Source organism: Anguilla anguilla, chromosome 15, assembly GCF_013347855.1.
Source record: "Anguilla anguilla isolate fAngAng1 chromosome 15, fAngAng1.pri, whole genome shotgun sequence".
Taxonomy (NCBI): Eukaryota; Metazoa; Chordata; class Actinopteri; order Anguilliformes; family Anguillidae; genus Anguilla; species Anguilla anguilla.
Genome location: NC_049215.1, coordinates 2,262,850 through 2,286,410, shown reverse-complemented (window position 1 = coordinate 2,286,410; position 23,561 = coordinate 2,262,850). Strand labels below are relative to the sequence as shown.

The window sequence follows — 23,561 nt, the reverse complement described above, 5'->3', positions numbered from 1 at the left end:
AAAAAAAAAATCCAAAGAGTTGCAAGGAAAGCGAATTTGGGAGTGGGGGGTGTGTCAGTCATCATAGGCAACAACTAAATCACCAAATAAATCAAAATCAAGGCTTGTTTTGGATTTTGTGTTCTAATATTGTGCTAAACACCCCCCCCCCCCCCCCCCCCCCCACAAAAAGAGAAAGAAATAGTGCATCAAATGACCTTTGACCCCCGCTAACTTGCTTCTAGTGATGTGCTTTCATAATATAGCTAGATTTCTAAACATTCATTGAGCTTAACATTTTCTGAGCTCTTACCGGTGACTTTGACATGAAAGTCCATTACATCATCTTTGGCATCACAGACGTACTGCCCAGAGTGTTCGAATTTGGACACGTGTACGGTCAGCTGGCGGAAGATTCCGTCCTCGACGATGGTGACGTTGCGGCTGTCCTCCATCTCTTCCCCGTCCTTCTTCCAGCTCACCTCGGCGGAGGGGCGGGACACCTCGCATTCAAGCACCAGAGGATTCCCCACCAGGATCTCCACAGCGCTAGGCATCTTTCTGGGGCGCACAAACCTCACTGGGGGCTCTGGTCAAAAACATGCGCAAAGACAGCGTCAGGTATACCGTGATGTTTGATACCAGCTGACTCAGACTATGCAGGTTATTACTTTTTTACAAGAATATCTAAAACAAGAACATCTGGTATGATCTGTATTTTCAGAGTGATTATGAGCTTGGAGATGTCAGGACCGGTTTTTGGCACAATGTGCATGGACAGTGGCCTAGGGTGCCATCAGACTGGGGGGGTGGGGCTAGTGGAGGGGGGGGTACCAAATGAAGGAAATATCCACAGGCGTTCTTGATAGTCCACGATCATGTTTGCTGTCAAGACTAATTCCTCAAATTCCTCTTTGGAAAACTTAACATTTGATCTTCATTCCATGTTAAATTCCCTTATATACAGTAGCAGCAATATTCAAATGAACATTGTGCAGCTCTATTCACGTACACAAGTACATAGAAACCCCACTAAATTAAAAATACATGGAGAAATTATGCCAATTAGCACTAGTGAATCTTCCTCAGAGTTTAATGATTTTTTCTCAAAACGCACTTGTAGCAGATTAAGAAATTAAATACAAATTAACCAACTAATCCAAAGACCACAGTTGCCTGCATCTGGATTGCCATAAAGCTTTGCGCTGGAATACCTGCGATGTTGACAAAGAAAGTCACAGAGTCGTCGCCGGTGTCGCAGACATATTCGGCAGAGTCTTGGACGGTGGTCTCTGGGATGATCAGTCTCCTGTAGACCCCGTCCACCTCCAGGATCAGGGTGTTGCTCTCTTCCACCTCGAGCCCGTCCCGGTACCAGCGCACTGTGGCGTTGGGCCGCGAGATCTCGCAGCTCAACACCACCCGCTCCGAGGTTTGCTGGCACAGCTCCATCTGGGACTGGCTCGGTGACACGATGCTCACAGGAGGTTCTGAAAGAGGACAGCTCATAGCCTTGCATTGCAACGGGACTGACTCTTCAAAAACTGACACTGATTTAGCGAAGTGTGTCAACTCAAGGATGTCATTCATGGTCACAGGGCCATGAAATCTCAAATGTTCAAATTAAAGGCTTGCTATGCAGGATTTTTTAGCCTGTCTTTACAATCAAAGAAGTCTCCTCCTCCTTCTTCAACCCCGCCCACCCCCAAGTACCTGATCGAGTCACTGACACGTAAATTCAATAGACACTACCAGTAAATTTCTACCATCAATTACTCGAACTGGACATTATGCTACATTGTCTGGTCAGGACCACGAACCAGACATGTACAAATATTTTGAAAACCGGACATTCTGGTCAAAAACCAGACATCTGGCAACCATAGCTGCATAGCTAGTGGTAAAGTTACTTACAGGTCCAAAAGAAAACAAACAAACCAGCTCTGTGTCGCTTTTCATCCCCTTGGTGAACTTCAGCTGACCCCACCGAGGAAAAGCTATTTCAAGGTTACAGCAACTCTAGTTCTTGAACGAGCCCTGTCGGCTTGTCTTTTTGCTTCGCTGTATCTGGGCCATTACAGCATCTAGCTAGCCATAGTAACAAACACTCAAACCACAAGCTCTGTAGACCACACCCACCCCTCCCCACACAGCAAAGTGCCACACCCAGAAACGTCCAAAACACATTTTAGAATAACAAATACAGGTAAAGGTGCACAAATTTGGCAGACAGAGACAGAGATTACCAGTGCATCATATATATGCCATCTCATGATTATTTTATAATATTTTCAAGTTAAAAACCGTGCATAGTATGCCTTTAATCAAAACAGAGAGTGATACATATTATTTTGCTCAAATCAGCAACTCTTGAAGCTAGGAAACTTCTTACCCGTTATGTTGAGCTGGAAGAATATTGAATCGTCAGCTGTGTCACAGACATACTCTCCGGAATCTTCTATCCCACAGTTGAGAATCTTAAGTCTTCTGTACGGACCCTCCGACTTCAGTTTGATACTCTGGCTCTCTTGAAGCTTCTGTCCGTCCTTGTACCAGTGCACCGTGCCGTTTGAGCGCGACAGCTCGCAGCTGAGGACCACCTCTTCAGAAACGTGGCGGTCCAGGTGGACGTCCTCCTTGGGATAGATGATCATCACCGGAGGCTCTGTGGAGCGAGGCACGATAAGCGGAAAAATAAAGCACATTGTTCATTGCTGTCATCCATAAAACGGAGAGGTTTCAGTGAGGGTCGTTTTCCTGTTCTGGGTGAAAATACTGCTCCATACCGCGAATGTTGACCTTGAATATCAGGGCGTTGTCTCCCGCTCGACAGGTGTATATCCCGGCGTCCGACAGCTGAGCGGACCGGAGGATGAGCCTCCTCATGGTGCCATCGGCCTGGATGGTGACGTTACTGCTTGGCTGCACCTCCGCTCCGTCCTTGTACCACACCACGCTGGCGTTGGGCCGGGACACCTGGCAGCTGAGCACTAGAGGGTCCAGCTCCACAATGCTTTTGTGGAGGTTCTCCTCGGGCTCATCGAGGAAGGTTACGGGCGGGGCTGTGGGGGACGAAGCGATAAGTCAGTCCTGGCGCTGCTGCTGTCCATGTGGCCTTTAGCAGAGTGTAGCATGGGTGACATGACTGGCAGGCGCAGCGCATGCGTTGACTTTAAGAATCAGGACAATGGAACAGTTTGCCTGGACTTTTCCGTTGAAAATCTCCTCTGTTGATGTGAATACATTATTATTAATGAAATGTTGTAGCAGGATTAGGTCTGAAAGAGGTTAGATGACATGCACCCCACTCTCACCCCCCCCCCCCCACCCCACCCCACAAGAGTTCTCTTTTGTGAAAAGCGTCAATATGTAGGACGAATGGAAAATGAAGTTGACAGAATCAGTTGAAAGACATTGCTTTGAATGTGGCGTGACTGTAAGAAACGGGGTCCACTCTCGTATAAATATTAGGTAAAGCATTAAGAAGCTGATGGAAGCAAAAAAAAAAAGAAGAATGAATTCATTATACGTCCAAAAAGAACTCTTCATACAACAAAAGTAAAACATTAGAATGCACCATGTTTTGGTTAGCTCCATGAGGAAGAAAGTAAAAAAGAGGAAATAGTCGGTGAAGAAGCTTCGTATATCACCTTTAATATCCACATAAAACTCGATGACATCATCAGCTGTTTTACAGCTGTACACTCCAGAGCTGGAAAACCCAGACGACGGCAAAATCAGCATCCTCTTGGTGCCTTCTGATTGGACCACTACCCCAGATTGTGGGAGGAGCTGTAACCCATCCTTGTACCAGCTGACCTGGGCAGTGGAGTCTGAGATTTCACAGTGTAGCACAACAGGACGGCCTTCTTCAATGGACTTGCTCTTCTGTACCTCTTGAATGGCTGAGAACTTCACTGGTGGAGCTAGAGATGTTTTAATTTGTTTAAAAAAATATTTTTACTGATGTCAGTTTCCTACATGAGCAGCATGAGAAATATCAGAAAAAATATCAGTTTCAAATGTGTATTTTTATTTAGGAACATTTTTCGTGTCTTGTAAAAGAGAGGTTTTTCCTCGTATCAGATGATTGTTTAAGCATGGCTAAGCGCTAGCTAAGGGGTTTAAGGTATGTATAAGAAAGGTATTTTTGAATAAAAAAGTACCTTCTATTTTCCAAATGTTTTCATACTCAAAATTCAGTAAGCCTTGCTGAAATACATTTGGTTTACATTTTCAATTTACATTCACAACCAAATGACCAGTGGTGTCCTTACTTGTTAAAGGAGACTTTTATAGAGAGACTATAGTAACTGTTTATCAATTACATCAATCAGCTTTTTATACCATTCTTCACACCATGGCGTCCCAGGGCACTGTATAGTTTGAAACAATTAGCAAAATAGAAAGCATTTCAGTCAGTTTCATGAAGATTACATAAACGCAAAGAGGCATATCAAAGAGAAATGCCTTCTGTTGGCATTTCTCCTGCATTTCAGCGGGAAGAGCGTTCCCCTTCGTCAAGGATGAATGGGTACCAACCCCAATTTCTGGAGAGGAGGAGTGGACAGGCACGCAAGGTGCTGACAGTTCTACAAGGTAGGACGGCTATTCATTTAGTCTTACAGTAATGAAATAACTGCTGCCTTGTAATCAGTGTACTGTTAAACAGGCAGCCAGTGGCAGTGATCTAAAGACTTGTGTGATGTGTTCCGACCAGGCGATTGGAGTCAGCATCCTAGCAGTACAGTGTTGAGGGCTGGACATTACGAAGGAGCGGACCATCACACTTAAGTCTTTCTGGCTCAGAGGTGTGACAGGTTTCACAAGATCTCTCACACGAAACAATTGGTTTGAGATTGCAAACATAATCAAATATGTCACCCAAATTTAATAATTCTCTGCAACGGTGAAATTCTCAAGCTAATATATGCATCTTGAAAGTTCATGATTACAGTTTCAATTCTTGTTTTGGGAAAAAAGGTAAAAACTAAAACCCCTTGTTCAGTTATTATGGCCAGACGTTTTGCGAAGAAACAGGTATCCACAAACAAGTTATTCATACATACATGGTGCTGTACACCACTAGTTGTTAAGGGTTCATCACTGGCAAACGGCTACCTTGCATTTTAGTGGATAAAGTCTTTTTAGCATCTCACATTTGTTAGTGATTTGGAGAAAAAAGAAACTCAAACTCACCTTTAACGTCCACCTTGAATGACATGGTGTCATCAGCCGTTTCACAACGGTATGTGCCAGCGTGACAGAGCTCAGCTGATTGGATGGTCAGTGTCCTCGTTTTGTCCTCTGATTGGATCTCTACTCCAGATTGTGGGTGGAGCAGTACCCCATCCTTGTACCAGGTGACTTGGGCAGTGGGGTCTGAGATCTCGCAGTGTAGTACAATGGGACAGCCTGCTTCAACCGACCTGCTCTTCGCTACTTCTGGGATTTCTGAAAACTTCACTGGCAAATCTGAGGGGTATTAATCTGATTAGGAATATTTTCCAAAAGATCAATTGCCCCAGCCAATATCTTTTTAGTCATGACCGAGTTCCATGCAGATACTGTATTCATGTGAGTAATTACATACTGTAAAAAAGCAGTTAGTGTTTTTTTATCGTGAATATTAATTTTCCTGTGTTTACCCTGAATACATATGAGGAGAGCTATATTTACATGTTCTTCACTAGGCAAGCAGGACTGTTCGGTTGGTTTGTCAAAGCTGAGAAAAATGTTAAAATGCACAAGACACTTAAAGGGACAGGATAATTTTTAAAAAATGTTAGGAGAGCAGGACACAGTAAATTCTCAGTGTAAATCAACTCTTACAGAGTTTTCATTCTCAGTGTTCATTTTGTGTTAAATCAGCTTTTACAGAGTTTTCATGAGCGCAATAGAGACCGTTGGGCTGGTTAAAAATGACTATCAGTCATTGTGTTAATTTTCCACTAAACATTGTGCACATGCAGATCTCCTAGCGGATAAGTGCATAAAGCATTCCATATGTCAGAATCCAGAGATTTGGTTGCCAAGAAAGGAAATATTCGGAAAATCACCTTGAACATCCACCTTGAATATAACGACTTCTTCAGCAAAGTCACAGCTGTATACACCAGAGTGTGAACGCTCTGCTGATTGGATAACCAGTTTCCTCATTTGGCCTTCTGATTGGATGTCCACTCCAGATTGTGGGTGGAGCTGTACCCCATCCTTGGCCCAGCTGACCTGGGCGTTGGAGTCTGAGATCTCACACTGAAGCACAATGGGACAGCCTGCTTCAACCGACCTGCTCCTGTCATCTTCAGCAAGTTCTTTGAAATGTGCTGGTGGAGCTGGGAGTTATAATGTGTACAAAGAGAAAGTCATTTTGGCATTTCAAAAAAGCAGTAGTGTTATTTCAACAGTGGATATTTTACAAGCGGTTTATTGCAAAAAAGAAGAAAAAAGAAAAGAAAAGCTAAGCCATGTTAAAGATGCAATTAAAAAGTAGCTTATCTAGTTGCAGTAATAAAAAGCATTGTGGGAATTTGACCAAGATATTTTTTTACGTTTGTTTGAAATGTCTTGCATCCAGGAGTAAACATAGCCACACAGAAACAGAGCGCCATGATAGCTGCAAGCATAAACACGTATTGCGTCAAATTAAATTCTAGTTGGAACAGATATAACTTGAAATCATGGTTCTATCAGACATGGAATTGGATGGCATCCTCTTTTGTCCTACAGTTGAACATCTGAGTGAGGTGTAGCTCAAAGATTATCATGTAAACGTATAGAACAGTCCATGGAACATTTGCCTTGGGTAGTTAAGATTAGGGCGCACTATTCACAGTCTGAGCAAATACCATTATTAATAACAAAGAGAATATCTTTGCCAAGATGCTGAAGAGAGGCACCAAGAACTGTGAATGGAACATGAGAAACAGTCTTACGAGCATAACATTTTGTAATACAAGACCAAAGGGAAATTTTCCACGTAGAATTGAGCGACTACTTGTCTTGTTTTGGACTGCGGTTTAACGCAGTGAGGTGAACTCAGCACAGAAAGAAAAGCAGGCCTAGTCCTACACAGCTGAAACTCTGCATGTTAGAGCAAACGATCACTCTTCCCTTTGAGCGGAGATATGAAATCAAAGAGCAGAAACGCAGAGAGAACAAGAGCTCCTGAGACAGAAGCTAAAAAAACGCTTAAAACCACACCCAGGGACATGTGACACTGAGTGCCCAATCTCCTCAACGCCACCAACATTGTGTACTCACAGGACAACATGACAGTGAAGGGTGCAAAAGACGAAACCTTAGAGTACAAGGTAAACACTGGTGTCCAGATACATTTGTATTACTTGCAAGTAACCTGTAATTAGGTTAGACTGCCTGGGTTCTGTTTGTGAGGAAATACATTTATTATGGCTACTGAGTCTGACACGTCATTAAATAACAGCTGTTTCCATAGAATAAATGTGTAAAAAATGTTTATTTGTGATAAACAGCCAAGCGCAAAACATGCCATCTGTTAGTCGCGTCTGTATAAATGTGTTTGGTTAATTTAGGGTAATGTTGATAAAGAGATCATTTGGAAATCACCTTCAAAGCCCAAATTAAACTGGACGCCATCATCCTTTGCCTCACGATTGTAAACTCCAGAGGGCGAGAGCTCTGCCGAGCGGACATCTATTGTCCTCGAGATGCCATCTGATTGGATGTCTGCACTAGCCTGTGGGCGGAGCTGTAGCCCTTCCTGGCAGCGGCTGACCTGGGCAGTGACCTGGGCAGGGAGCTCAGAGATCTCACAGTGCTGTACAATGGGGCGGTCTGCTTCAACTGCTGGCCTGCTCTCCTCCTCAACTTCAGGAAGTGCTGACAATCTCACTGGTGGAGCTAAGGGGTCAAATTTGTATAAAACATTCTTTTCATTAAAATGAAATAGAAAGTTTCTAGACTAGTTTTGGTTAGGTTTATGTAATTTCTTTGTGCACACTAGATGTGACATTTAGATGATGATTTTTTTGTTTGTTGTTGTTTTGTTTTAATTATGGAGGGGGTGTAGGTGGAGGTGGAATATTTATGGAGGACCTGGCTCTATAGATGTCTAATAAATGCCAAGACAAGCACAAGACTTTCATTGTTAGTCACTTTTGCAGGAGTGAGTGGGGTTACTTCTTGAACACAGCAGAAACCTAGCTGCAAGTCACCTTTGACATCCACATGAAACTGCCTTGCATCTTCCATTGTCTCACAACTATTCAACCTTGAGTGAGACAGCTTTGCTGATTGGACAGTGAGTCCCCTTGTGGTGCCCTCTGATTGGATGTCTGTTCCATTCTGTGGAAGAAGGTTTTGGCCATCCTTGGACCACTTGCTTTCAGATGTGGGATCAGATATTTCACACTGTTGCACAGTGGGCCAGTCTGTATCAACGAAATTGCTCTTCTCATCTTCAGGATGTGCTGTGAAGTTCACCAGTGGAGATAGGATTGTTTTAAGTTATGTAGAGAGATTCATATTACCAATGAAAAGTAAGCAATGGTAGCGCAGAACTAAAGTCATAACTGTTTAGTGTCTACTGTCTATTGGCTGTGTCAACAGTAGCCTTTAGCCACTTTGACACAATACCTTCAAAAAGGACTACAGCATTGCTTTTCGAACTTTCTGTATTTTAATATACTTGGTAGGAAGAGAGGACCACTTTGGATTACAAGAATGAATAGAGCCTTGACTTCCTAGGGATACATTTTCACTTGTAAATTTTATAATAGAACAATTTTTCAGATAATTATTTATTTAAATATACTAGTGTATGATCTGGCTAATATTAATCACCAGGACATAAGCTCAAAAATTGTGGCATATCATTAATAAGATAATTTCAGCAAACTGAAAGAACCTAATCAAATGTAATTTATCTATATTCTTGGTCAGGAATGTGTTGCACTGTGGAAGGTATCCAACCAATGCCAAATATACCCTAACGAAAATGCACTACAGCACTACAACTGGATGCAAAACCTGATGTGCTCACATCAGTATTAGCTTTTTTTGATGGAGCTGATTGTTTAAATCACCTTCAACATCCACCTTAAATGCTGTGGCATCTTCTTCTGCGTCACTGCTGTTCTTTTTCAACTGAGTCAAGTGAGGGAGCCCTGCTGATTGGTCAGTCTCTCTCTCCACGGTGTCCTCTGATTGGATGTATCGACCAGTTTGACTGTAGTTCATTCTCAAATGAGTCAAGTGAGGGGGCTGTGCTGATTGGTCAGTCACTCTCTCCACAGTGCCCTCTGATTGGATGTGTTGTCCCGGGTCGTTGTTGTTCTTTCTCAGCTGAGTCAAGTGGAGGTGCTGTGCTGACTGGTCAGTCTCTCTCTCCACGGTTTCCTCTGATTGGATGTATCGATCACTTTGACTGTTGTTTGATCTCAAATGAGTCAAGTGAGGGGGCTGTGTTGATTGGACAGTCTCTCTCTCCACGGTGTCTTCTGATTGAATGTATTGATCACTTTGACTGTTGTTCAATCTCAAATGAGTCAAGTGAGGGGGCTGTGTTGATTGGGTAGTCTCTCTCTCCATGGTGTCTTCTGATTGGACGTATTGCCCAGTTTCATTGCTGTTCTTTATCAACTGAGTCAAATAAGGGAGCTGTGCTGATTGGTCAGTGTCTCTCTCCATGGTGTCCTCTGATTGGACGTATCGCCCAGTTTCACTGCTGTTCTTTATCAAATGAGTCAAGGGAAGGGGCTGTGCTGATTGGTCAGTCACTCTCTCCATGGTGCTTTCTGATTGGATGTATTGCCCAGTTTGACTGTAGTTCGTTCTCAAATGAGTCAAGTGAGGGAGCTGTGCTGATTGGTCAGTCTCTCTCACCATGGTGCCTTGTGATTGGATGTATCGCCCAGTTTGACTGTAGTTCGTTTTCAAATGAGTCAAGGCAGGGAGCTGTGCTGATTGGTCAGTCTCTTTCTTCATGGTGTCTTCTGATTGGACGTATTGCCCAGTTTCACTGCTGTTCTTTATCAACTGAGTCAAATAAGGGAGCTGTGCTGATTGGTCAGTGTCTCTCTCCATGGTGTCCTCTGATTGGACGTATCGCCCAGTTTCACTGCTGATCTTTATCAACTGAGTCAAGTGAGGGGGCTGTGCTGATTGGTCAGTCACTCTCTCCATGGTGCCCTCTGACTGGATGCATCGCCCAGTTTGTTGGAGGGGCTTGATTTCATCCTTGGCTGTGGGCTTTATGACCTCACAGAGGGGAGCAGGGGGAGGGGCTTCTTCTGTGTATTTGATCTTCTTTGCTTCAGGTTCTGCTGACACGTCCACTGATGCAGCTATGGTTATTTTGGTGTACACACAGAAAGGTTTTCAGTAAACCACATTTCCCTTTGAATGTAACTTAAAGAACATCTCATTAAAATGATTCTTGATGCCTAGGTCGTTTTTAGATAGCTATTGCATGTATCTGCTGTTAAATTAATGTAAACATTCCCCTGGACTGAAGAGTTTCTAGAAAAATGAAAGAAATATCCATTGCTGAGGCAAGATATTTAAGAGGATCGACCAGACCTCTGGTCTGAAAAACAAGCCAAAAAAGGTGTCAGGAAAACACCTTTGTTATCATTACACAAGAAATTGCATTCACAAGCATATCCATTCCCCCTCTGCCTGTTCATTCATTAACTCAACTTTCACTTCATTAAAGCCAAGAAAATTGCTGCTTTCATCAGACTCACCTCATACCAGAATCAATTTAAGTGGTGGCCTATGAGCTTGATATGTCAGAGACTGAAGTCTTACTTAAACTGACCATTAATGTCAATGCTATTCTTTATGGGGGAGGGGAGGGGCAGGGGAAACTGAAATGCAATTCAGTTTAAAAAAATAAAGATGTATTACATACAATTAGGCATCGTATTGGGCAGCCCCAAAAACCCATCCTCAACAAATCTTGCTAGCTAGTCTGGTGCCCAAGTGCATGACAGAACAAGTACAACATTTTAACAGACAAGGGACACATTGAGACACAAGGAACAAATCTACACAAGTAATACTGCAAATTGTGCAAGGTTAATCAACTTGTTCACAAAAATAACTGCTGAAGCTAGCTGAAGTTAGCTTAGCGCAGTGCCTAGCATCCAGTCACAGCCAGTGGCCAGCAGAGCGACTGCAGTAGAAAAGGCAGGAGGAGGTTGCTGCTGAACAGCAGACCATAGCCATGGAGTCAACAAGACCAGGAGGGCCATGGACAATGCTTCAGAATCTACAAGACCAGGAAGGCCATGGACAATGCTTCAGAGTCAACAAGACCAGGGAGGCCATGGACAACTCTTCAGGCTCAACAAGACCAGGGAGGCCCTGGACAATGTTTCTTGAAAGAATGCGACAGGACGAGGAGGAGACAGGACCCCTCACTCTTCTCTCTCTGTGCGTCTTCTCATCCTTGCTGACGCTCTCTTTTACTTTTCTGTGTGCCGATTGGTTGGAAATAACCAGCAGGGCTACACTACTGTCATTTTTTAAACAAAATGTTAACACTTCCTAGCAGGGTTATACAATGCTCCCATTTTAGGACCATTTGCAGCTAAAAATTGTGCTAACTGGAAAAATAATTTAGGAGCTAATCTAATCTAGCTAATCTGCTAATTTGGCTTCATTAGGGTGCTCATAAATTTTTCATGGGCTCATTGGAAAAAATATCAGTGTAGAGCCCTGGCTAGCCATAGTGACTTGTTAGCAGGAGCAAAATTAGCTTCCCAAAAGTGTGAAACTATGCAATGAAAATCACAGAATAATGTACGTTCATCTCTCTTTCTACCACAGTCAGGTGTCCAACACCCAGAAAAGAGCTTTAACAACTGGCTAATTTCACAGCAGCAAAATTTGGCAAAATCTGCGCCACCAGCCAAGACAAAAAGCACATCCTTAGAGACACATCCTTTTTTGTTTTAGGATCAATATTTTACTGTTTTAATATGCCAGTCCTGATGCATATTACACATTATTGAATAATTTGGCAATTTAAACAAAATATGCTATTGTACCACAAGATAGGATGGAGTTAAAGGACTATCTATATAATTCAATTGTAGAATTAGTATAGTAGATTATTCACCAGATTTATAGCTTGAATGTTGATTAAAGAAAATAATTAGTATTAGATCACAATAACCAGTTTGAAGAGAAGATTTCAGCCTCTATTTTAAGCTCGCAATCTGCCACAGTTCATGAAATATACTACCATCGCATTTTTGTGTAATTTGCAAAAAGCAAATCTTTGCTGAATCAGGTATGAAGGCTGTTTTTGAATCTACTTTCAAAGTTAACCTACTGCAGCAGTCATGAATGAAATAACAGTATCCTTCGGAGACACTCCAAATTAGTGTCACAGAGAACACAAAAGACCGTCATGGTTAGTGACGTCTGTGCAAATACACTGGGTTAAATGTAAACACACAGAAGGAAAAAGGCTTTTGTCACCTTTGACATCCGTGCTGGTCTGGACAGTGTCATCAGATATCTCACAACTGAACGGCCTAGAGTGGAACTGCTCTGCTGATTGGATAAAGCCACAAAGAAAGCAACCTTAGAATAGCAGCGCTCTTAGAAGGTGAGATTGGCCACTATCAATGCACAGCTGAAAATAATATCAACACAAATCACCTTTGACTTCCACATGAAACTGGATGGCTTCACTTGCTGTCTTACAGCTGTAGACCCCAGCGTGAGATAACTCCGCTGATTGGATGGTCAGGGTCCTTGCTTTGCCCTCTGATTGGATATCTACTCCAGTTTTGGGGAGGAGTTGCTCCTCATCCTTGTACCAGCTGACCTGGCCAGTGGGCTCTGAGATCTCACAGTGTAGTAAAATGGGGCGGCCTACTTCCACAGACATGTTCCTCTCGTCCTCAGGAAGGTTCAAGAACCTCACTGGTGGAGCTAGATCATTAATATTGAAATCGTGAATTACTCTTTCTGTTCTGATTAAACATGCACAGCTGACAAAGCAATATTTAAAATGAATACTGAACTGCTTACAGAGTATTGTACAAACTTAGCTTCTGTGATTTTAAAGAGTTTGCTCAAAGAAGCCGCTGTAGTGTGCTAGACACGCCGTTGCTATTTGCCAGTGTAAAAGCAGCGGTTGCTAATCACCTTTGACCTTTACGTTAAACTGGACGGCGTCGTCCGCCGTGGAGCAGCAGTAAACTCCGGAGTCAGAGAGCTGCGCCGACTCCACCACCAGCGTCCTTCTTATGCCCGCTGATCGGAGGTCCGTGCCCGCTTTCGGGAAGAGCTCCGCGCCGTCCTTGTACCAGCTGACCTGGGCACTGGGGTCCGAGAGCTGGCAGTTTAGGACGACGGGGTGGCCTGCTTCGACGGACTTGCACCTCTCGTCTTCGGGAATGCTGCAGAACTTCACTGGAGGGGCTACAGGTGAGGATTCACAGCGGTGTCATCAAATGCACAGCAGCCTCAATCCTGACCTTAGCCTTACTAAGAAATCCGCTGAAATTCGTTCCGTAATTTGCGTCAAGCAAATCCAGAAAAAGCTAATGCGGAAACAAAAGCATTAATTTCTGACCAGCTTTCAAAGCAGTCAAATGCTCTGGCACTACTTCAGTGTGAATTACACCCAAGTCTGGCACAGTGTGAAGGAAAGAGCGCTACGGTAGTTAGCTGCGTCTGAACGTGCACCCGAGCCGCTTGTGAGAGAAAGCCGCGGGAGAAGCCACGCGCACATCACCTTTGATATCCACGGTGAACTGGACCGCGTCATCGGCCGCCTCACATCGGTACACCCCAGAGTGACACAGCTGTGCCGATTGCACAACCAGGCGCCTTATGGTGGCTTTTGATTGGATCTCTACTCCAGATTGTGGGTGGAGCTGTACCCCATCCTTGTACCAGGTGACCTGGGCATTGGGGGGTGAGATCTCGCAGTGCAGTACAATGGGACAGCCTGCGTCAATGGATTTGTTCCTCTCAACTTCAGGCGTTGCTGAGAACTTCACAGGTTGGGCTACAGATATTTTAATACTTTGTAAGAATAAGTCATACAGCGGTTAAAAATAGTGTTGTGTAACTGTTATGACCTTTTTGTGTTAATCTCAAGCAAATCCACACTTCAATTTTGTGAAATTCACTTTCAGGATGGAATGATAATCAGGTAAAATGTTATTTTAGCAGTGCTGTGAATAGTAAAGGTGGGTTTGACGTTTTGTAAAAGAGAATGAAGAGAGTTACTCAACAAAAAAAAAAAAATGGCCTGCGTTGTTAACAAAAAAAAGGCCTGCGTTGTTAACAAAAAAAAATGGCCTGCGTTGTTAACAAAAAAAAGGCCTGCATTGTTAACAAAAAAAAATGGCCTGCGTTGTTAGTTGCACCTATCAGTTATGTTTGGTTAATTTTCCATCCAGCCAGAGCATAGGTAACTGAATCACCTTTGATATCCACATTGAACTTGATGGCATCGCCCTTTGTCTTGCAGCTGTACACCCCAGAGTGGAGAATGTCAGCAGACGGGACAGCCAGTGTCCTCGTGGTGCCCTCTGATTGGATCTCTACTCCAGATTGTGGGTGGAGCTGTACCCCATCCTTGTACCAGCTGACCTGGGCAGTGGGGTCTGAGATCTCACAGTGTAGTAAAATGGGGCTTCCCGGTTCGAAGGACTTGCTCTTCGCTACTTCTGGGAGGGCCGAGAACCTCACAGGTGGTGCTACGAGTGTTCAATTGATTAGCGCGAATGGGTTTGATCATGTCATAAGCTACATGATAATCAATGTAATAGCTGATTGATGCGATCACTATTTTAATCTGTTCAGGTTTATTTTAAGAGATTTTAAGAGGCTCATTTTAAGAGATTTAAGAGACCTGTTGTGAATAACTGGGAACAGGGCACCTGTTATGACACATCACTCAAATTCTTGATCCAACAAGTCGAGTGCATGAGAAGTTATGAATATAACTCTTCATGCACAGTCCTGCAAACATCAACTCCAACTCACCTTCAACTTCCACGTTAAATCTAATGACATCATCAATGGCATCACAGCTGTACACCCCAGAATGGGAAAACTCGGCTGATTGGATCACGATCCTCCTCATATTGCCCTCTGATTGGATGTTAAGACCTTCCACTGTGTGCAGTTCCACTCCATTTTTGTACCAGTGGACTGGAGCCGTGGGGTCCGACAGCTCACAGTACAGGACAATCGGGTTGCCGACTTCGACAAATTTATTTCGGTCCATCTCAGAAAGAGGTGTGAACTTCACCAAAGGAGCTGCAAATTCAATAGTGGCACGGGCAGTTTGGTTAATATCAGGAAAAAACACAGTAGTGCTGTCAATCAGTCATCATCATTATGGTGGAATGTACAATTTTAGCTAAAGTATCGTTCATATACACTCACCAGCCACTTCAATAGGTACAACTGGTCGCAAATATCTGCTCGGAAATATCTAATCAACCAATCACGTGGCAGCAACTCAATGCATTTAGGCATGTAGACATGGTCAAGACGATCTGCTGAAGTTCAAAACAAACATCAGAATGGGGAAGAAAGGTGATTTAAGTGACTTTGAACGTGGCGTGGTTGTTGGTGCCAGACGGGCTGGTTTGAGTATTTCAGAAACTGCTGATCTACTGGGATTTTCACGCACAACCATCTCTAGGGTTTACAGAGAATGGTCCGAAAAGAGAAAATATCCAGTGAGCGGCAGTTCTCTGGGCGAACATGCCTTGTTGATGGCAGAGGTCAGAGGAGAATGGCCAGACTGGTTCGAGCTGGTAGAAAGGTAACAGTAACTCAAATAACCACTTGTTACAACCAAGGTATGTAGAAGAGCATCTCTGAACGCACAACACGTCGAACCCTGAAGCAGATGGGCTACAGCAGCAGAAGACCACACCGGGTGCCACTCCTGTCACCTAATGAAGTGGCCGGTGAGTGTATATATCATACACTCCCTGTGTATCATATATATTATGCATGTGAATGAGAGACCGGTGTAGGTATAGAGACACGTGTGTGAAACGCAGTGTTACCCTGGATGTACAGCGCTGCTGAATCTCGGACTCCGCAGGCGATGAAGGTGATCTCGGCGCCGTTGTCGGCGTCCCGCACCCCGCGGACGCGCAGGGAGTGGTGCGTGCGGGAGCGCCGCACGGCGAATCGCTCGTCCTCCTGCAGCTGGCTGCCGTTCAGAAACCAGGTCCCCATGACCGAGGCCGACAGCTCGATGGTGAAGCTGGCGTCCTGGCCCTCGGGCACCAGCGCGTCCTGCAGCGGCGTCTGAATTTTAGCTACCGGCACTGAAAAGGGTAACAAGCACGGGGGGTCAGGAACTAGTCAGATTCTGAAGCTTCCAAATGCAACTGACCATTCAATACCTTTTCACCCAAACAGAACTCTGATCAAGACACCTGAGCTTACCCAGGTGGGATGCCCACCCAATCAGAACTCTAATCAGGACACCTGAGCTTACCCAGGTGGGATGCCCACCCAATCAGAACTCTAATCAGGATGGCTGACCTTACCCAGGTGGGATGCCCACCCAATCAGAACTCTAATCAGGACGGCTGACCTTACCCAGGTGGGATGCCCATCCAATCAGAACTCTAATCAGGATGCCTGAGCTTACCCAGGTGGGCTGCTCGCCAAATCAGAACTCTAATCAGGATGCCTGAGCTTACCCAGGTGGGCTGCTCGCCCAATCAGAACTCTAATCAGGAACTCTGAGCTTACCCAGGTGGGCTGCTCGCCCAATCAGACCTCTAATCAGGATGCCTGAGCTTACCCAGGTGGGCTGCTCGCCCAATCAGACCTCTAATCAGGATGCCTGAGCTTACCCAGGTGGGCTGCTCGCCCAATCAGAACTCTAATCAGGAACTCTGAGCTTACCCAGGTGGGATGCCCACCCAATCAGAACTCTAATCAGGATGCCTGAGCTTACCCAGGTGGGATGCCCACCCAATCAGAACTCTAATCAGGAACTCTGAGCTTATCCAGGTGGGATGCCCACCCAATCAGAACTCTAATCAGGAACTCTGAGCTTACCCAGGTGGGATGCCCACCCAATCAGAACTCTAATCAGGAACTCTGAGCTTACCCAGGTGGGCTGCTCACCCAATCAGAACTCTAATCAGGATTCCTGAGCTTACCCAGGTGGGATGCCCACCCAATCAGAACTCTAATCAGGATGCCTGAGCTTACCCAGGTGGGATGCCCACCCAATCAGAACTCTAATCAGGAACTCTGAGCTTATCCAGGTGGGATGCCCACCCAATCAGAACTCTAATCAGGAACTCTGAGCTTACCCAGGTGGGATGCCCACCCAATCAGAACTCTAATCAGGAACTCTGAGCTTACCCAGGTGGGATGCCCACCCAATCAGAACTCTAATCAGGAACTCTGAGCTTACCCAGGTGGGATGCCCACCCAATCAGAACTCTAATCAGGATGCCTGAGCTTACCCAGGTGGGATGCCCACCCAATCAGAACTCTAATCAGGATGCCTGAGCTTACCCAGGTGGGCAGCCCGGGGGAACTCCACGTGGCTGCTCCTGCCGTACTTGTTGACGCTGCAGATGCGGAAGCGGTAGTCGGCCTCGCAGGGCACGCTGTCCCCCAGGATCTCCACGGCGGTGGCCGAGTCGGTGGTCAGGCACTGCAGCCACTCCTGGGAGCCCACCTCCTGCCTCTCCAGCACGTACCCCGAGGGCGGGTTCCTGCGCGAGTCGGGCGCCGGGACCCAGGAGAGGAGCGCGGCGTTGGCCCGCTCAGTGTTAATCTGCACACCCACGGGACAGCTGGGGGAGCTGTGCCTCACCGCTGAGCCCGGAGGGGGGAGAGGGTCGTCCCACACAGTGAGAGATGCAGGCCGAGTGTTAATTAAGTATAAATTACATAGTAGTACCTGTATTACAGTATATATACAGTATTGTATCAATGTGAAATGTCACTAAATGAGTAGGTATAAATTACACTAAACACAGTGAATGTTTCACCCAGACAGTGAACCCTCTTCAGCCTCCTCACGTTGGCTCCCTTATTAGAGAGCAAAGGCAGTGAAGAGAAGGCCGGGTCTGTACCAGACTGAATTGTGAGGTCGCGACCTTCCTCCCTCAAAACTCAATGACCTCTGTTGTGTTGTCTACGGTTTGACCATGTTGTCATAACACCTCAGTATATTTATAAACATCAATTAGTTATCCTAACCTTTCACTCTCAGCTGTGACGAAGTCTTGGATCTGCCCACGATGAAGGTGACCTTGCCGGAATCTTGGGGTGAGGCGTTGACAAACACCAGGATGTGGGTCTTCCCGAAGGACTTTATGATGGTCTGGTGGGTCTCCCGTAACTCCACACCGTCTTTGTACCAGTGAATCTCCATCTCCTCCTCCTCTACTTCCACACAGAAGGCCGCGTTTTCTCCCTCCAGCACGTCCACTTTGCGCGGGAGCTTGCGCACTATCGTACCTGCGAAACAGAGTTGGTTTGACACCCGCTGGATTTGCTCTACCTGTTAAAAACACGCGTTTGAGGGTGAAGAGGTACAGCCGTTGCCTGCCCCCTGAGCCAGGTGCCAGGCGGGTGATTCGCCGGCGCGAGGCGCTCACCTTTGACGGCCACCTCCGCGATGCTCCGCCCCCCGTCGGCCATCTCGCACAGGTAGATGCCGTCGTCGTCGGCCCCGATGTCGCGGATGGTGAGGCGGCGTTTCGTGCCCCACTCCTCCATGCCGTACTTGGCCCCGGGATGCAGCCTGCGGTCCTCCAGGTACCAGGTGATGGGGATGGAGTCCTCGGGCACCTCACATTCCAGGATGGCCAGCTCCCGCTCAAACACTTCCAGGTCGCTGAGCGGCTGCTTGAAGCGGACGAGAGGCTCTAGCAGAAGGAGGACAGCAGGAAATTTTTTTCTGCTTTTTTAAAGCACACAACGGTAAGGGGGCGGATCTCTCAGTGTGAAGTAAACGAAAGAATACTGATAACACTGATAAAGGACACCAAACATATTCCCTATTCCTGTAAGTGGAAATAATATTAAAAATATAACAGCAACAGCAGCATGGGATCTCTGTATAAGGTACATATTTAAAGCAGTGGGGAAACTGCGGAACAAGAGAGGGCATGTGGACCACTGTGTAGTTGCTAGGAAACTCTGCTTTTAACTCAAAGGCTGTGAATTTGATTCCAAGCTGGGGCACTGCCATTGTACCCTTGAGCAAGATATTTAACCTCAACTGCTCTGCATTGTCATGGATTAAAACAAGCAATGTAGAATGCATCAATTTAAGTGAGTGTGTGTGTGTGTGTGAGAGAGAGAGAGAGAGAGAGATAAAGAGAATGAGACCGATAAATACAGAAAGAGAGAGAGAGAGACTTGCTTGGACCTGAATCTAACATGCTTGGCGCTTATGTGTGTTTACAATTCAGAATGAACAAACGCGTATCCCGTTGGCAGGTATATTTTTGCTGTTGCCAGTCACTCTGAATAGAGTCATGGAAAATCTATATTAAAAAAGTGAGGTACACTGTATGCACAGCATACAGCATTTGTCCAACACTGGACAGAACTTGACACATTGCCCAAATTTACTAAATAACTTGAGTTATTATGAAACATGCTCCAGGGTGCAAGGTTTGTTTGGCTAGCAACAGGCTGGCTACAGTCACTAATAGCAACTGATTTGTCTTCTGTGGAATAAGTTGAAACAAACAGCTAGAATGCTTGGACACAAAAGAAAGGCAACTGAAACAACACTGTAGCCAACAGCAGTGAACTGCAATGACCTCTAAACTGTCAATCCTTAAAAAATACCAATGCAATACCTTCTCATGCTGGAATATTTACAGCAATATTGATTCAATGTGTTTGCATTCTGTAATTGCTCCTCTATATGCTATTTTCCACTGGTGGTGTCAGGTGCGACAATCCCGCCAAGTACTCAAATGTGATGACACACAGGAACTTGCATGCCGAATTCGAAAGAGCAAATGTCTAAAAAAACAAATCCAAAAAGCGTCTTTAAAATTAGGTTTGATATGTTGCTCAATATTACTCTGTCAGACAACATTGTTGGTTGTCTCTAGGCAGTATTATTTCTCCAAAATACCCCACCGCTGGATTATCTGGATTATCTAAAAAAAAAAAAAGAACTAAATGTGCGCATGACAGCTTCGTTTCAGCTGTGGTATCTGGAGTGTGACCACCAGTGCAGGAATGGGCTCTATGGTCTCGTATCTGTTAAGGCACTGTTCTAGTGCATAGGTGGGCTCTATGGTCTGGTATCTGTTAAGGCTCTCTTCTAGTGCATGGGTGGGCTGTATGGTCTGGTATCTGTTAAGGCACTGTTCTAGTTTATGGATGGACCCCACAGTCTGGTATCTAAGGCACTGTTCTATTGCATGGATGGGCTCTATGGTCTGGTGTCTGTTAAGGCCTTGTTCTAGTGCATGGGTGGGCTCTATGGTCTGGTATCTGTTAAGGCCTTGTTCTAGTGCATGGGTGGGCTCTGTGGTCTGATATTTGTTAAGGCTCTGTTTTAGTGCATGGGTGGGCTCTATGGTCTGGTATCTAAGGCTCTGTTCTAGTGCATGGATGAGGCCCACAGTCTGGTATCTGTTAAGACTCTGCTAGTGCATGGGTGGGCTCTGTGTTCTGGTATCTGTTAAGGCTTTGTTCTAGTGCATGAGTGGGCTCTATGGTCTGGTATCTGTTAAGGCACTTTTCTAGTGCATGGATGGACCCCACAGTCTGGTATCTAAGGCTCTGTTCTAGTGCATGGATGGACCCCACATTCTGGTATCTAAGGCTCTGTTCTAGTGCATGGATGGACCCCACAGTCTGGTATCTAAGGCTCTGTTCTAGTACATGGATGGGCCCCACAGTCTGGTATCTAAGGCTCTGTTCTAGTACATGGATGGGCCCCACATTCTGGTATCTGTTAAGGCACTGTTCTAGTGCATGGATGGGACTCACATTCTGGTATCTGTGAAGGCTCTTTTCTAGTGCAAGGATGGGCTCTATGGTCTAGTATCTGTCACGCCCGGTTCTATTACATGGATGGGCTCTATGGTCTGGTTTCTGTTAAGTTTCTGTTCTAGTTCATAGATTGGGTCTATGGTCTGATATCTGTTAAGGACCCAAGAACAACGCTTCCATATTAAAGACTGTACATTTGGTGGTAACCATCTTTTCTCAGAAGCTGTGCTAGCTTATAGTTAAGAAATCCAAGGTTGATGCCTTTTTTTCCTTGTTGATGCACTATTGCCTGGGAAGCTTGCTTACTGATTAACTGAAGAACTACCAATATGGAATCCCGCTTTATACCTGTTGTGTGAAACCTTGAGCCCCCTCCCCTCCGCTCAGGGTCCGTAGTGTTGCAGGTGTGTAAAACGAGCTGTGCTGACGGGGCACAGCTGAGGAGAGATTACTCTGGTGTACCCCCCCCCCCCCCCCAAAGGTTCCCTGCCCTGCATTCACAGGCAATCTGCTGCCCCCCAGTCTCATATCCCGCAGCGTGATTCAGCTGCTAAATTTAGCCGCACAGCGTAGGAGGCCAGTTGTCAGTGCACATGTCCGCTCTTAAAAAGACAGAACGCAATACAGAACGCTCAGACCTGCTGTATGAGTGAGACAGTCTGTTAAACTCTTCAGTTTTCCCCTCTTTTTGTGGTCTGCAGCTAAACCACTTTAGGGTTGTGGCTATCAGTAATATGCCTTCCTTATTAATACAGAATTGATAAGTAAGAATTTGTCAGATAAAAGCCATGTTCTACCTGTCTAATGCCTTCCTCAGGATATGTTTAAGTTAAAGGCAGCTATTATTATTATTATTATTATTATTATTATCAAGCTAGACAGACACAAAAGGCATAGTTATGAAATTACAATGCTCTTCTTGAAGGTACAGGAAAAGGCGGTAACACATCAATGAGAATGCCCAACATAACTGCCCACCAAAACAAAACTTCACTCATTACAACCTAATCCTAACCCCAATTGCAGCCTAACCCTAACCCTAACTCAGTTTAACTATTAGCTAATTAATTACTGGACTGGATTTACTTACATTTACTTTAGCTATCCTCTGAAAAAGAACTATTGTACACATTTGTCTTATTTTAGCAATACATGCTGTCTGAATCAAAGTAAACAGCTCTCAACAAAAATTTGTATTGTCTACAGCATACAATAATATTTATTATTGTATCCTAAATGAAAAAGAACTGGGTTTCCATCCAGACCATTAGCCTTGTTGCTAGCAAGCAAAGAATCACAAAATTTTGGGAAAGGTCGTAAAAACTAAACTTGTCAGCCAATGCCTTAATAATGAAAGGGCTGAGCTTTTGATATTGAATTATATTTCAATAGACTTTACACTCTTAACTCTTGGAAAAATGTCAGATTTTTGGTGAATATTTAAATTTACAATGAATATCAAAAATTTGCAAGACTATGCTGAGCACACCCAGTAGGTGCTTAGCTATGCTCATGCAGTAACAGATACAATAGGCACTTGGCTATGCTAACGCAAGACCCAGCAGCTACTAGGCTATGCTAATGCATTACCCAGCACTAAACTAACCTTACATGACAAGGCTCAGATTAGATTTGCATAACATTAGCCATTCAGAAAAATGAAAGACTTTGTTGATTCTGTATATAAAATTTGAATCAAAATCTGTTAAAATCTGTTAAAATGTGATTGAAAAAGACAAGTGATGCCTGTTGGCTAAGCTATGGAAAGACTTTAATCATACTGAAGCGTCAGATAGGAAATAAATTGTTTGCAGCTGACACCATAGTAGTATCACTGAACATGGGTATTTATCTGACTTTATAGTTATAACCTCCTTTAGATTGCATTAATATTTTGACAGCTGCCAATTGCTGCAATGTTCTAGTGTCAGGAACATTTAATCTCACAGTGTTGCACTTAGTTCAAAGAAACGCTTATTCTCTGACCCCTCGTCTTTCTGCATACACTGTAAAAGTGTTAAAGTGCTAGTTTGCCTGCATCCTGCCTGCGATGTTATGCTGCCAGCCAAGCCTACAGCTCAGAATGTCCTGTGAGCCATGTGAGAAACCCGATCCTACCCCCACTGCCCCCCGCCCCCCCGACCGAGCTGGCAGTCACATGTGCGGCCTCCAGACCTTCCAGAGCCTGAGCGAGTTTAGTTTGCAGACTCGGTATCTGCTGAAGCGGACGCCATCTCAATGGGCCTGGCTCGGTCAGGTGCCATTAGAACTCCCAGGGTGCATTTCACACAGTTCCGCCATCTCATTAATGTTCCAGTAGATTAGGGATTGAGATGTTTTGACGCGGCAGGCGCCAAATAACTGACAGATTACACTGGCAGCTGCCCACCCCCCCCCCCCCCCGAAACGCTTGCTTCCCTTCGGCTCGTCCGTCAGTGCCGCCAGGATTACAGCAGCACAATTATCAATTATGGAGGCATCTGCATGCTTACACCCATGCATAGCACAGAGCACTGTATACAGTGCATAGGAATGCCTTCAGCCATCCATCTCAAGCTCACCTCTCAACGGGCAGCTGTGTCTGCTGGTTTTTGATGTGT

General features: G+C 45.0%; 1 protein-coding gene across 10 annotated transcripts in view; it reads right to left on the bottom strand.

The window, feature by feature from the left end:
• Positions 1-23,561, bottom strand: part of obsl1b (obscurin like cytoskeletal adaptor 1b) — a 50,097-nt gene that overhangs the window by 22,575 nt on the left and 3,961 nt on the right. Inside the window, exons 3-22 of one of the 10 annotated variants that reach the window (XM_035393001.1) lie at positions 18,594-18,863; positions 18,193-18,453; positions 17,500-17,805; positions 16,020-16,286; positions 14,980-15,255; positions 14,415-14,690; positions 13,718-13,993; positions 13,126-13,401; positions 12,634-12,909; positions 12,451-12,525; positions 9,045-10,304; positions 8,175-8,429; positions 7,567-7,860; positions 6,039-6,314; positions 5,179-5,454; positions 3,630-3,905; positions 2,766-3,041; positions 2,372-2,644; positions 1,194-1,469; positions 293-568 (exon numbers count right to left, since the gene is read on the bottom strand). In XM_035393001.1, the coding sequence (XP_035248892.1) occupies positions 293-568; positions 1,194-1,469; positions 2,372-2,644; positions 2,766-3,041; positions 3,630-3,905; positions 5,179-5,454; positions 6,039-6,314; positions 7,567-7,860; positions 8,175-8,429; positions 9,045-10,304; positions 12,451-12,525; positions 12,634-12,909; positions 13,126-13,401; positions 13,718-13,993; positions 14,415-14,690; positions 14,980-15,255; positions 16,020-16,286; positions 17,500-17,805; positions 18,193-18,453; positions 18,594-18,863 (6,297 nt within the window). The remainder of the gene's footprint in view (positions 1-292; positions 569-1,193; positions 1,470-2,371; positions 2,645-2,765; positions 3,042-3,629; positions 3,906-5,178; positions 5,455-6,038; positions 6,315-7,566; positions 7,861-8,174; positions 8,430-9,044; positions 10,305-12,450; positions 12,526-12,633; positions 12,910-13,125; positions 13,402-13,717; positions 13,994-14,414; positions 14,691-14,979; positions 15,256-16,019; positions 16,287-17,499; positions 17,806-18,192; positions 18,454-18,593; positions 18,864-23,561) is intronic. The other 9 variants (XM_035393002.1, XM_035393005.1, XM_035393003.1 and 6 more) reach the window with 9 other exon arrangements.